Source organism: Rhincodon typus, chromosome 3 (assembly GCF_021869965.1).
Source record: "Rhincodon typus isolate 14 chromosome 3, sRhiTyp1.1, whole genome shotgun sequence".
Lineage (NCBI taxonomy): Eukaryota > Metazoa > Chordata > Chondrichthyes > Orectolobiformes > Rhincodontidae > Rhincodon > Rhincodon typus.
In genome coordinates this window covers 54,015,578-54,030,039 of record NC_063334.1, presented here as the reverse complement: position 1 = coordinate 54,030,039, position 14,462 = coordinate 54,015,578, and the positions used below count along the sequence as shown (strand labels likewise).

Genomic DNA, 14,462 nt, shown 5'->3' with positions numbered 1-14,462 from the left:
TTGCAGTATTTTTAAACATCATCCATTTATAACTAGTCCAGTCTGAGGCTTTTCAGATGTTCTCTGGCTTTTAAGTTTCAATTCCTAAACATTTTTGAACTGACCAACATTCAGCTTCATATAAAAGTACAAAGTGCATCCATTATTTACTCAATTCTGTAACAGTGCTGCTGAGTTTAGAAACAGTGAATAAGTAACTTTAATCAAATATGCTGGAGGGACAGAAAATCTTGAGGGGGCTATTTTTATTTTAATTACTTGACCTGCAGGAGGCAGACAGTCAGAAAGGTGTGGAAAATCTATGATTTGAGATTTTCAAATCAGTGTCACCAATTTGCTGCTGCCCAGAGGTCAGCCTGATTGGCTTGGACTCCAATTTGCAGGCAGTGTAGGCTGTAGGGACAGGCAAGTCTTGGTTGCAGACAGAGGACCAATTTCAGGAGGGAAAAACAAAACAGATGCTTGTGGGTAGTGGCTATCCTGCAGAGCTGATCGTGGTGGCAGTATGACTGGAGGCAGGTTCTTTAGTGATCTGCTTGATTGAAGAGGTAACTCAGGGAGATAGCTGTATCCAAGAATTCAGTGTAAAAGCACTCAACTCTAAATGCTCACCTGAGGAAACCTTGCTGACGACAGTTAGATTCTAACCAAGTATAATTAAATATAATAAGAATGTATATCTCTTTCAAGTTATAAATAAATCCTGTCAGTAATTTGGTCATCTGCCCACATTTCAACCTTCATTCAAGCTGGGCAAGTTTGGGTCAGGAAGTAGATTTGTGATTAAAAAGCTTATTCTAGAATTCTAAACATGGAATGCTGTAACTAGTTGGAGTACCTGTCAATTAACACAAGAACAACAATGATTTATGAGTTGTATATAATAATATTTACGTGTTTCTGCAAATTTTGAGTGTAACATCAAATCACTATTCTCCAACAGTAATTTTTAAACAATGGGTTCTTGCATACATTAGGTAAAAGCAGTGTAGTGGGCAATTCAGAGATACTGACAAATAATCCAAAAGATGCAAAATAAATTCTCACCATGGCAGTTTAAGAATTTGAATTTAGTTCAAAAACACTCTGACAATTAAAAAAAAGTTGCAACAGTGAAAAACACAATACAGCTGTTGGGTTTGTCATTAAAACTTTATAGATCATTAATGTCATTTAGGAAAGGAAGACAGTCATCATTATTCTGTTCAGCCAGCAATGTGAACACATCCTATCAACAAGGGTGACTTATTGCTCCTCTGAAGTAACCTAGAAAGTCACCCCATTGTATTAAACTCAAGGCAACTAGGACTGGACACTGAAATCTGTGATGAATGTGTAATCGTTTTTAACTGATATGATTTGAAATGTAATATTAGATTCTATTTTCACTGTTTCTTTATATCAGAATTGTCTACAACTGACAAATTAGCAAATTAACTTTTATTTGTTTCTATTTTTGTAAAATACTATAAAGAAATACAGTTCATTGTTAACAGAATTCAAATTTTATAATAATAAATCATGGAAAATTAAACTTTTCCATTCCAATGATACTAATCCATAGTGACCCATCACTTTGAAAAAATACAAACTTTGAATGAACAACTGAAGAGCTGACAATGTTTCAGGTTTTAAGATATTTACCGTAACAAAGAAAGTAAACGCACCATTCACTCAACATTATTTCGTTAGATACTCGATACTCTAGTTAACATTTCAAATGACCAAAAATCTCCAGCGCTGGTTATATTTTACTTTTGTCAATCAAGCAGACACTGTATTCCCAGAGAACCAGAGAACCAGTCAGTAATTCTTAGCTCTCCAGGGTGAATCCTGTTCTTTCCTTTACTAGCCTGACAACTTTTAATACCAAGACTGCCTTTCTCTGAAGGGCTTTCATGGAGATCCTCCCTTTAGATCAAGCTAGGCAAATCTTATGGTCTTGGTTAAAACACTCATGGATTCTGGATTTTTCAATTCAAGCACAAGCTCCCATCTGCATTCCTACTCCGTGAAGTACAGCTTCTCAAATTTCGGTCATGAGTGGTGGGGGTTCGCATGCTACCAGGCTAAAGCTGCTGTGTAGCTCCAACCAAGCATTAACAATTGCATGGCCCCTTTAAATCCCATCCTGCAGTTCTCATAGACTGAACATGACAATTTCAAGCCTCAAAATGGATCACAGTGGGATTAAATGTGGAAAGCACTGCTCTAGAGACTTGCTGCTCGTATCTACTCACAGTGTGGCTATTATCATTATATCTGCTTTCATCATTGTCTAGAAACATAAACACCTTGCATCTTCAATCACTGACAATAACCTGGGATCCCCCTTCAAGTATTTAATAATCAAGCCACCCAGATTTCCTTTCAACAGAATTTGGACGAGGACACATGATCCCTTTTATTCTTACATTTTACCCTAAATTATAAGTGCACAATCCAAAAATGTAAACTTACGAAACTTCTCACTTGTAACGCCTAACAATATAAAAACACATGTTCCCCACACCTTTTCTCTGTTGTGCAACTACTTCCTGTCCTTCAAAAAATCCAATGTTTTGGGTCCTTGGGTAACTGCTAGATTAACAATCATACATTACTTTAATTTTTTTCCTTTCATTCCAGTAAGTTGCCCAGATTTTGAGAAACATCCACAACATGTTATGAATAAGAAGTATTCACCCAAATTCTTTTTAATGCTGTGGGGATAAGTGGTGTGGGTGGGGGCAGAAAGTGGACTTTGCCATATTAACTGCAGGTACCAAGTTTGAGAATTACATTAACATAGTCACAAAAGTGTAGTTGTGAAATAAAGTGCCAAACCTTGATCGCCTGCTCCAGGTTGAGTACCTTACGATTAACCTGGTTTCCAATCATTCCTGCATCCATCTTTGGATCCATCATCTCAATTGCAGACATGGCTTCAAATAGACCAAAGCTGAAGAAAACATTTCAAGTGTATCTTGAATTAAGATTTTCATACCATTTGCAGTCAATAAATTATGTTGTAGTCTTTAATGTACTAGAACGATCACCAATGAAATAGGTTTGATATAATTTCAAAAGCAGCTTAACCAGTGACATGAATTTAATAATGCAATCGCATTTGGTGGGAAGTAAAGAAAGGTTCCCCCCGCTACCTCCACCCTGCAATGTAAGATTAACTGAAAAGTTCCATTTTCACTTGAAACTAAAATAAATTGTTACTGTTGAATTTAAAAATGTTGCCATACTTACAGTTTGTCATGTAGTAGTTCACCTAATTTAAGTTCTAAAATAAATACAAATAGATTAAATTAATTCTTTTGCCAGAGTAGTTCACTATAAGACGTAAAGTATTTCACATAAAATGTAAGAATTCTCTCTTGTTATTCCAAGCATTACGTTCACTTATTCAAAATCTGAAATTTGTTTTGCAACATCTACTGAAGTGGGGATGCAGAGTGGTTTTGCTTTCCATTAATATCAGGGCGGGTCTGTCATGTTACTAGAATAAAGCAATATGAGATGTCCTGTTGGATGTTCTCTCAACTTACTTCAGTGTAAGTTCAATCCTTAACACCGGACTTACAACATACAACGTTAACATTCCCAACAGTAAGCTTGTAGCACAAAAGCATACTAAATGCAATATACACTTGTTAAAGAATATTGCTTGACAATTTTACCAGTGACCTCAGGGAAGATTTGCAGGGAATTGCAGATTCAACAGGGTTAACAGTCTACCTTCAAATATAAAATCCTTTGTACTTGAAACCTGAAACATTCAGAGGTCAAGTATGGAAAAAACCATTGTTGCAAGAGCTGCTCCTTTTTTTTTTAGGTATTTTCAGTGTTGGAGTTGATTTCCTTTTGGAGCAGTAATTACTGTTATATAAGCTATTGCATTTTTTTCCCCAAAATTGCAAAGCAAAGAGATCAAAATAACAGCATTAAAAAAAAAAGGAGGGAGAGACACAGAGCAGGTGTAACTTGGGAGGTGAAAACAGGAGGATCAGTGAACCTGCACAGCTGTCCGACCAGGCAGTAAATCTTCACAGTTGACTGTTTCTGCTGTTTAGTTTCAAGTATCACTGCACATCAGAGTTGGTTCTAAGAAAATAAACAGTGAAATTCACAGCTGACCTGGGAGAAACCTGCGTGGGGAGCTCACAGCAAGGGAACAGCTAAGTGGCCTTTGTTTTAGAAGTGTAATCTCACTTTTTTGTAAATCTACAATAGTGAGTCGAGTGGGTTTTTTTATTATATGTTTTATTGAGATCTCTCTTTTGATTAAACTTTAAAAAAAGTAAAACATCGGTACTATTCTAGAACAGTCAGACTGTGCTATTTTCTGGGTCTTGTAGATTGTGAAGATGCAAAGATGGCCTTTAGTAGATTGATGTGCTCTTCCTGTCAGATGTGGGAGATTAGGGAGAATTTCAATTTTACTGATGACCATATCTGCAGGAAGTGTGTTTAATTGTGAATCCTATCAGATCGCATAGATTGGTTGCAGCAGCAGTTACAGGCAATGACAAATTTACAAAAGCTAGGGGGTGTGATGGATGGCAGTTTCAAGAAGGGAGTAAAACCGCAGATACAGTCAGGTAGATGGGTTACCTCCAGGAAACATAGGAGGGGTAGGCAGGTAGTGCTGGAGTCTCCTGTGGCTATCCCCACCTCAAACAAGTATGCTGTTCTAGAAAATGTAGGGGATGATAGACGCTGAGAAATGTAGCACTGACAGCCAGGTTTCTGGTACCAAGACTGGCTCTATTGTGATGTCGGGTACGTCAGGTTCCAAGCGATCGATTGTGAGAGGGGGCTTTCCAGTAGGAGGCACAGACGGACATTTCCGTGGCTGACAACGAGACATCAGAATGACATGTTGCCTACCTGATGCCAGGATCAAGGATATCGCAGAGAGGGTGCAGAATATTCTCAAAGGGGAGAGGGACCAGCAGGAGGTCATGCACACATTGGAACTAGTGACACAGGGAGAGAAATGGACGAGGTTCTGAGGAGAGAATACAGGAAATTAAGCAGGAATTTAAAAAGTAGGTCCTCTAGGGTAGTAGTATCTGGATTACTCCCGGTGCCATGAGCTAGTGAGAGTAGGAATAGCAGGATAAAGGAAATGAATGGGTGGTTTAGGAGCTGGTGGAGGGGAGAAAGAATCACATTTTTGGATCATTAGAATCTCTTCTGAGGTAGAAGTAACCTGCATAAGAAGGACGAATTGCACCTAAATTGGAAGGGAACTAATATACTGGTGAGGAGATTTGCTAGAGCTGCTCAGGAGGATTTAAACTAGATTTTATTTGGCCGGGGGCGGGGAATGATGGTGGTGGTGGTATGGTGGGTACCCGGGGAGGTAGTCAGAAAAGTGATCAGTCAGAGACTGGTGCAGCTGAGGAAAGAGAAAAGACAAAACAGTAAAGGCAGGCAGGAACAAAGCAGAGAACGAGGTAGGACTGTGAAATAAATACTGTTTAACTTGTATGTAAGAGGCCTAACAGGGAAGGCAGTTGAACTCAGGGCATGGTTGGGAACATGGGGCTGGGATATCACAGTGATTCCAGGGACATGGCTCATGAATGGACAGGACTGGCAACTTAATGTTCCAAGGTAAAGATGCCATAGGAAGGATAGAAAGGGGGTCAAGACAGGAGGTGGGTGTGGCATTTTTAATTAGGGATAACATTACAGCTGTACTTAGGGAGAATATTCCTGGGAGTACGTCCAGGGAAGTTATTTGGGTGGAACTGAGAAATGAAAAAGGGATGATCACCTTATTGGGATTGTACTACAAACTCTCCAATAGTCAGTGGGAGATTGACAAGCAAATTTGTAAGGAGATCTCAGTTATCTGTAAGAATAATAGGGTGGTAATGGTAGGGGATTTTAACTTTTGAAACATAGCCTGGGACTGCCATAGTGTTAAGGGCTTGAATTGAGAGGAATTTGTTAAGCGTATACAAGAAAATTTTCAATTCAGTATATGGATCTACCTACTACAGCAGGAGCAAAACCTGACCTACTCTTGGGAAATAAGGTAGGGCAGGTGACTGAGGTGTCCGGGGAGAGCACTTTGGGGCCAGTGATCCTAATTCTATTAATTTTAAAATAGTGATGGAAAAGGACAGACTGGATCTAAAAGTTAAAATTTAAATTGTAGGAAGATCAATTTTGATTGTATTAGGCAAAAATTTTCAGAAGTTGATTGGGGACAGATACTTGCAGGTAAAAGGATGGCTGGAAAATGGAAAGCCTTCAAAAATGAGATAGAGTGTCCAGAGACGGTATGTTCCTGTTAGGGTGAAGGACAAGATTGGTAGTTGTAGGGAGTGCTGGATAATTTGTGTTGGAGAAATTGTGCTGGAAAAATTGAGGTTTTGGTCAAGAAAAAGGAGGAAGCATGTCAGGTATAGACAGCAGGGCTCGAGTGAACTCTTAGAAGAGTATAAAGGCAGTTGGAGCTTACTTAAGGGGGAAATCAGGAGGGCAAAAAGAGGACATGGGATAGCTTTGGCAAATAGTGTTAAGGAGAATTCAAAGAAACTCTACAAATACATTAAGGACGAAAGGATAACTAGGGAGAGAACAGGACCAATTAAAGATCTGCAGGAGATGGGGGAGATACTTAACGAGTATTTTGCATCAGTGTTTACTATGGAGAAGGATATGGAAACTAGGGACCTTGGGGAAATGAATAGCGACATATTGAAAAATGTCCATATTACTGAGATGGTGTTGGTGGATGTCTCAAAACACATAAAGGTGGATAAATCACTTGGACCTGATCAGGTGTACCTTAAAACTTTGTGGCAAGTTAGGGAAGTGACTGCTGGCCCCCTTGCTGAGATATTTGTATCATCGATAGCCACAGGTGCCAGAAGACTAACGTGGTGCCACTATTTAAGAAAGGTGGTAAGGAAAAGCCAGGAAACTATAGACCGGCGAACTTGACATCAGTGGTGGGCAAGCTGTAGGACAGATTCCTGAGCAACAGTTTGGAAAGACAAGGACAGATTAGGGATAATCAACATGGCTTTGTGGATGGAAAATCATATCTAACTAACTTAATTGAGTTTTTTGAAGAAGTAACAAAGAGGACTGATGAAGGCAGAGGAGTAGACATGATCTACATGGACTTCAGTAAGACGTTCGACAAGATTCCGCATACTAGATTGGTTAGCAAGGTTAGATCACATGGATTAAACGGAGAACTAGCCACTTTGATACAGAACTGGCTTGAAAGTAAGAGACAAAGAGCGTAGTGGAGGGTTGCTTTTCAGACTGGAGGCCTTTGACCACCGGTGTGCCACAAGGATCAGTGCTGAGTCCAATAGTTTTTGTCATTTAATGATTTGGATGTGAACATCGGAGGTATGGTTACTATGTTTATAGGTGATACCAAAATTGGAGATGTAGTGGACAGTGAAGAAGGTTACCTCAGAGTACAACAGGACTTTGAACAGATGGGCCAATGGGCCAAAAAGTGGCAGATGGAGTTTAATTTAGATAAATGTGAGGTTCTGCATTTTGGAAAGGCAAATCAGGGCAGGACGTATACATATAATGGTAAGGTCCTGGAGAGTGTCGCTAAACAAAGAGACCTCGGAGTACAGGTTCACAGTACCTTGAAAGTGAAGTCCCATGTAGACGGGATAGTGAAGAAGGTATTTGGTATGCTTGCCTTTATTGGTCAGTGCACTGAGCATAGGAGTTGGGAGGTCATGTTGCTGCTGTACAGGACATTGGTTAGGCCACTTTTGAACTGCTGTGTTCAATTCTGGCCTCTCTGCTATAGGGAGGATGTTGTTAAACTTGAAAGGGTTCAGAAAAGATTTACAAGGATGTTGCCAGGGTTAGAGTGTTTGAGCTATAGGGAGAGGCTGAATTGGCTGGGGCTATTTTCCCTGGTGTGTAGGAGGCTGAAGGGTGACCTTATTGAAGTTTATTAAATCATGAGGGGCACGAATAGAATGAATAGACAAGGTCCCCAGAGTAGGGGAGTCCAAAACTAGAGGGTATGGTTTAAGGTGAGAGGGGAAAGATTTAAAAGGGACCTAGGGAACAACTTTTTCCACACAGAGGGTGGTGCCTGTATGGAATGAGCTGCCAGAGGAAGTGGTGGAGGCTGGTACAATTACAACGGTTAAAAGGCATCTGAATCGGTATACGAACAGAAAGAGTTTGGAGGGATATGGGCCAAATGCTGGCATATGGGACTAGGTTAATTTCAGATATCTGGTCGGCATGGACGAGTTGGACTGAAGGGTCTGTTTCCGTGCTGTACAGCTGAATGACTTGATGACATTCACTGGTTCTCCTTTATCTATTCTTCTTGTTACTTCCTCAAACACTCCAGCAGATTTGTTAAGCATGATTCATCCTTCATAAACCTATGGTGGCTTTGTCCAATCCCATTAATGCTTTCCAAACATTCTGTCATCATGTCTTTTAGAATAGACTCTAGCATTTTCCCTACAATTGGTCTGCAATTCTTTATTATTCTCTCACTCCCTTTTTAAATAGTGGGGTTACATTTACTCTCCTTCAATCTGTAGGAACTGCTCCAGAGTCTATGGATGACCGCCACTGCATCCAATAGTTCCAGGGTCACTTTCTTTAGTACTGTGGATATAGATTATCAGCCTTTAACCCCATATGTGACTTGCCATCCTTTAACCTATTCATTTTCCCAGCACCACTTTTTTTTTTATTAATATTGATTTCCTTCAACTCTGCTCTCTTACTAGACCCTTGGTTCCCTAACATTTTTTTTTTTCCCTTTCTTCAGTTATGGGATAAGGGGCATCGCTGGCTGGGCCAGCATTTGTTGTCCCTCCCTAATTGCCCAGAGGGCAGTTCAGAGTCAACCACATTGCCGTGGGTCTGGAGTCACACGTAGGCCAGACCAGGTAAGAATGGCAATTTCCTTTCCTAAAGGACATTAGTGAACCAGATGGATTTTTCTGACAATTGACAATGGATTCATAGTCATCATTAGACTCTTAATTCTAGATATTTATTGAATTCAAATTCCACCATCTGCTGTGGCAGGTCCCCAGAACATTATCTGGGTCTCTTAATTAACAGTCCAGTGATAATACCATTAGGCCATCGCCGCCCCCTTGTCCTTCAGGGAGGTTGTGTGTGCCATCTTTTGTGAAGACGAAACTAAATTTTGCATTCAATTCTTCTGCTACTTCCTTGTTTCCTGATTATAATTTCACCAGTTTCTGTCTGCAAGGGGACCTACATTTGTTATTACTAATCTTCTTACTTCTCCTAGGTGGCAGAGATGGTGCACTTGTAAGCTGTTGTTAAAGGAACCTTGGTGAGTTTCCGCAGCACATCTTGACAATGGTATACACTGCTATCACTGTGTTTTTGAGGGCTGTGAATGTTCAAGGTAGTGGATGGGGAGGCAATCAAGCAAGCTGCATTCTCCTGAATGGCGTCAAGCTTCTTGAATATTGTTGAAGCTGCATTTATCCGGGGAAGTGGAGAGGATTCCACTACACTTCTGATTTGTGCTTGGTAGATGTTGGACAGGTTTTGGGAGGTAGGAGGTGGGTTACATGCCACAGAATCACTAGCCTCTGATTTGCTTTTGAAACAACTATATTTATGTTGCTGGTCCAGTTCAATTACTGCTCAATGGTAGCCCTGAGGACATTGACAGTGAAGGACAAGGTGACTATAATGCTACTGACTGTTAAGGGGTCATTATTAGATTCTCTCTTGTTGAGATGGCCATTCACCCCACACAAGTCCAGGTAGTTACTTATCACTTATCTGCCCAAACCTGGATGATGTCCACTTCTCGATACATATGGACACTGGGCTGCTTCAAAAATCTGAAGAGTTGTAAATGGTGCAGAAAACATGTGAAGTTCATCAGCAAACATGTTCACTTCCATCCTTACAATGGAGGGACAATAATTGATGATTGAGCTGAAGATGGTTCGGCCTTGGATACTACCCTGAGGAACTCCTACAACTATGCTGGATGGGGCACGGTGTCCAGATGGTCAATAAGTATGTACTCACTGTGTTGTAGAACTATGGAAAAATTACAGCACAGAAAGAGGTCACTCAGCTCATCATGTCTGCACCAGCTGAATAAACTAAGCTCTTATTTTAAGCTCATTTCTAAACAACTAGTCCATAGCCTTAAAGGTCAGTGCTTCAGATACAGATCTGACTCTCAAACGACTGACATTACAGGAGAATACAAAGGAAACACTTCAATGACACTCTGAAGCTCTCCTTCAAGCGCTGCAGCATTTATATTAGTGACTGGAAGGAGTTCGCTGCCAATCATCTAAAATGGAAAAACTTGTCTAACAAACTTCTTCATGTTTTGATGCAAACACATGATCAATGGAGACAGAGCAGCTGCAGAGAAGGAAAGAACAGAAGCAAATCTTGCATTCTGGATCCCACTACCTCCCAGTATGTTCTGCCCCATATGTCCAAAGAAGTGTGCATTGTGAACTGTCCTATCAGTCACTTGAAGCCATGGTAGATACCCACAATCCCAAGTAGGCATCATCCTTGAACTGATACACAGCCACTGTCATCAACCACCTTGAGGGACAAGGGCAGCAAACGTTTGGGAATATCATCTCTGCAAGTTTCTCCCCAAGCCTCATATTATTCTGACATGGAACTGTTGCAATTCCTTAACTGTTGTTAGGTCAAAATCCAAAACAATTGGGTGTATTTATGAACTGCAGTGGTTCACCATCACGGAGGTCAATTAGGAACGAATGATTAATGTTTGCCATGTTAGTGATGCTCACATTCCCAAGACACCTAAAATAAACAAAAATTTTGGGAGCCAAAAAGGACAGGAAGAGACAGAAGCACAAATTTGGAAAAGGTTCTGTAGTTGGGAAAAAAACCAGAATATACTTTTTTAGATTCTTGGAGACTCTCAGTAAACATACGAATTAAGAGCAGATGTAGTCCATTCAGCGCCTCAAGCCTGCATTGTCATTCAATAGGGTTGTGGCTGATCTGATCACAACCTCAAATTTGCATTCCCACCTACTTCTGATATTCTTTCACCCCCTTTCTTAATAAGAATCTATCTACCTCTGCCATAAAAATATTCAAGGACCCATGCTTCCACTAGCTTCATAAGCTATTAAGAAAATTGCACAAAATATCGATAAATTTACCTTTACAGCAATCCTTGAATTGCTTGGTAATGTCAAACCAGTTTGCATTACTTTTTTCCATCTTTTCTGAGATACCAAGCCCCCAGCCAATATCGTCTTCATCCAAAGATGCTTTAGTGACCATGATAACTGTGGACATCAAACCGTACAAGATAAATTGGATTAGATTCTTCAGCAGAGGAGATTTTTCTGTTTCCTGTTGACTGGAAGACTTTACACAAATCGAAGATTTGACTTCACTACAGGGCTCAGTAATAACAAAAGGTTTTCAACCTTTTCCTGAGACCTTCAGGGACAGTATCAACTATCATGGAGAAAATACTGTTGTTTTATTAAATACAGCAATAGATGCAACATTCTAGTAAAATGTTGACATATACAGTAGATAAGTCTTTTGCTCGGCAGATAGAGAATTGATAAGCTGGAAAGACATGGCTGATTGGGTGTGTGTTGGAAGGACGCAGTTTCTCAATATTATTGTCTCTAATCATTATGCTAGGGGGAAGGCGAGGTCTTCATTCAACACACCTGAAATCAAACTTGCCCAATCCTCCACCACCACAACGGGAAGAATGAAAGTTTCACCCAGGTAGTTCTGTCTGCCTCAAACCAGATTAATGGGGAATGGGCACATTTTGCAACCTTTTGGCCTCTTACTTCTTTCCTCCCCCCATGTCTACGTATTAGATTTCATGAAAATACAACAAGCACACATTGCTTATGGATGAAGATGGCTTCCCACTCCCTCCCCATTATAGAACTTGTGAAAGTCTTCTCTTATCATTATTGATGACCCTCTTTTCTCCTTTGCCCAATAGAGTATGCAACAAACCAAATTAAAATGTTCTCTTCCCCAGGTTCCATTACGAGTTTCCTGTTCCAGCATCTAGACCATAACAATACGATCAGGATCAGCAGTAACATCTCTTCTCACCATTCAGCAATTAATATTGTCTTCAAAAAAAAAAAGCCGGCTGATGATAGAGTCAATTATCCCATACCTTAAGCATTATAATTCAACAGATAATAAACACTTCATACTTAAAAACATTTCACCAGTTACCAATTGCCATTCTAAAAGTGATTTGCTAATTCCTAATCTCTGTCTGTTAACCAATCTACGTTGATGCATTATCCATTAACTCATGTGTTCTAATCATGCATAACTACCTATTACAGTGATACCTTATCGAATTTGGGTTGAAAATTCATACATAATAACATCCATGGTGGGGCTCTTTTGGTGCAGTGGTATTATCCCCTACCTCCAGTGCAGAAGACTCTCCTACAAGATCCCGTGGTGTTAAAGGCCTGGACAAAGATTGGGTGATTGGCAGAAAGCAGAGAATGGAGATAAAGGGGTCTTTTTCAGGATGGTAGCCAGTGACTAGTGGAGTTCCACAGGGCTCAGTGTTGGAACCATAAGTAATCACGTTATACATTCCAATGATCTCAAAGGAGGAACTGATGGCATTGTTGCTCAGTTTGCCGATGGTACAAAAATAGGTGGGGGTACAAGTAGTGTTAAGGAGGCAGGGAGGCTACAAAAGGACTTCGACAGGCTAAGCGAGTGGGTAACGAAGTGGCAGATGGAATAGAATATGGGAAAGTGAGAGTTTATGCACTTTTGTAGGAAGAATAGAGGTGTGGTCTATTTTCTAAATAGGGAAAGGCTTCAGTAAAAGTTCAGGATTCTCTTAAAATTAACATGCAGGTTCAGTTGGCGGTTAGGAAGGTAAATGAAATATTAGCATTCATTTCAAAAGGACTAGAATACAAGAGCAAGATGTACCATTCAGGGTTTGGTCTGACTGCATTTGGAATATTGTAAGCAGTTCTGAGTCCTGTATCGAAGGATGGATATGCTGGATCCCCCTCCCACATCAGAGGATGTTTACAAGAATGATCCTGGGGGTGAAGGGCTTGTCATTATGAGGAGCAGTTGACGACTCTGGGTCTCTACTGAATGGAGTTTAGAAGAACGAATCTCACTGAAACTTACAGACTACCGACAAGCCTGGAAAGAGGGGCCATGACGAAGACGCTTCGACTACTGGAGAGAATGGGAGCCGAGGGCACAGCCTCGGAGTGAAAGAACGACTGTTTGAACTGAGATGAGGTGAAATTTCTTCAGCCAGAAAATAGTGAATCTGTGGACCTCATTGTCGCAAAAGGCTGTGGAGGCTGTTTTTGACTGTGTTTAGACAGAAATAGATAGGTTTTTGATTGGTTAAGCGATCAAAGGTTATAGGGGGAAGGCAGGAAAATGGGGTTGAGAAGCATATCAACCATAATAAAATGGCGAAGAAGACTCGATAGACCGAATGGCCCAATCCTGCTCCTATATTTTATGGTTTTCTTTAAATCACGTTCGTGCAACTATTAATCCATCGCAGAGGCCATACGTGTAAAGTCGAAGGTAGATGAAAAATGTCACCAGTTGCTCAAATTTCCATACATAATTTTTTGAGGAGGTACGCGGAATGAAGCATATCTAACTGAATGACTACTTCTCCAAACAGAAGATTGCAACGTTTCATCCTCTCTCCTTACCTTGAGAGTGAAGCTATCTTCAGTACATCACCGTGACCTGGATAGCCGAAACCATACTTCAAGTTCGTCATACGGCCGCCGCCGCGCTTCGCGCTTCGGGAACTGTAGTCCTGACCGGCGTGGGAACAACGTCCACGCCGTGTCTGGAAAGTCTCCCTGGAACTACAAATCCCATCGGCGCCACTAACGGCGAATTATCGCGAGGACCGGCTCGAGCCTGCGGAATGTGAATTTGACCATTTCCTGTAACGGAATTCTCCCCGGCCGCCGTGGAGGGGGGAACCGGAAGAGCCGGGCAGTTGAATGGTTAATGGCGTTAATTGCTATCATAGTCTTTGCTTGGACGTTCATGGAGTCTGTCAGGAGATTACTCATCCATCGAGATCAGTATGAGAGAAAGAAACTGTATGTGTAAAGGGTCTTTGACAGCCTGAGGGCGTTCCAACGCGCTTTTCTGCCAATGAAAGTAAGTGTGGTCACAACAACAAGTCGCACCGCTCTCTGAGCTGATCAGTATTTCAATGGGTGGTAAATGTTAGGATATTGGGATTGTCCACCGTTCTCCTTGTGCAATGAATTCGGAGTCTCATTCATATGGATGCTGATTAATGTTTAGAATTTCTGATCCAGCTGAAAGTTTCACGAACGAGGGTTTCCATCTGCTGCATATTGATGCTGGCAACTCGGTAGAAAAAAAAAATTTTGTAGGCACTGTGCGATTGCACT

At 40.8% G+C, this 14,462-nt stretch overlaps 1 protein-coding gene across 1 annotated transcript in view; it reads right to left on the bottom strand.

Moving 5' to 3' along the window:
- LOC109920470 (N-alpha-acetyltransferase 35, NatC auxiliary subunit) overlaps positions 1 to 13,966 on the bottom strand; it is a 48,887-nt gene extending 34,921 nt beyond the window's left edge. The window contains exons 1-5 of the mRNA XM_048593435.1: positions 13,737 to 13,966; positions 11,184 to 11,312; positions 3,241 to 3,274; positions 2,827 to 2,941; positions 2,415 to 2,422 (exon numbers count right to left, since the gene is read on the bottom strand). Coding sequence (XP_048449392.1) covers positions 2,415 to 2,422; positions 2,827 to 2,941; positions 3,241 to 3,274; positions 11,184 to 11,307 — 281 coding nt within the window. The 5' untranslated portion in view covers positions 11,308 to 11,312; positions 13,737 to 13,966. The remainder of the gene's footprint in view (positions 1 to 2,414; positions 2,423 to 2,826; positions 2,942 to 3,240; positions 3,275 to 11,183; positions 11,313 to 13,736) is intronic.
- Between the last annotated feature and the right edge of the window lie 496 nt (positions 13,967 to 14,462).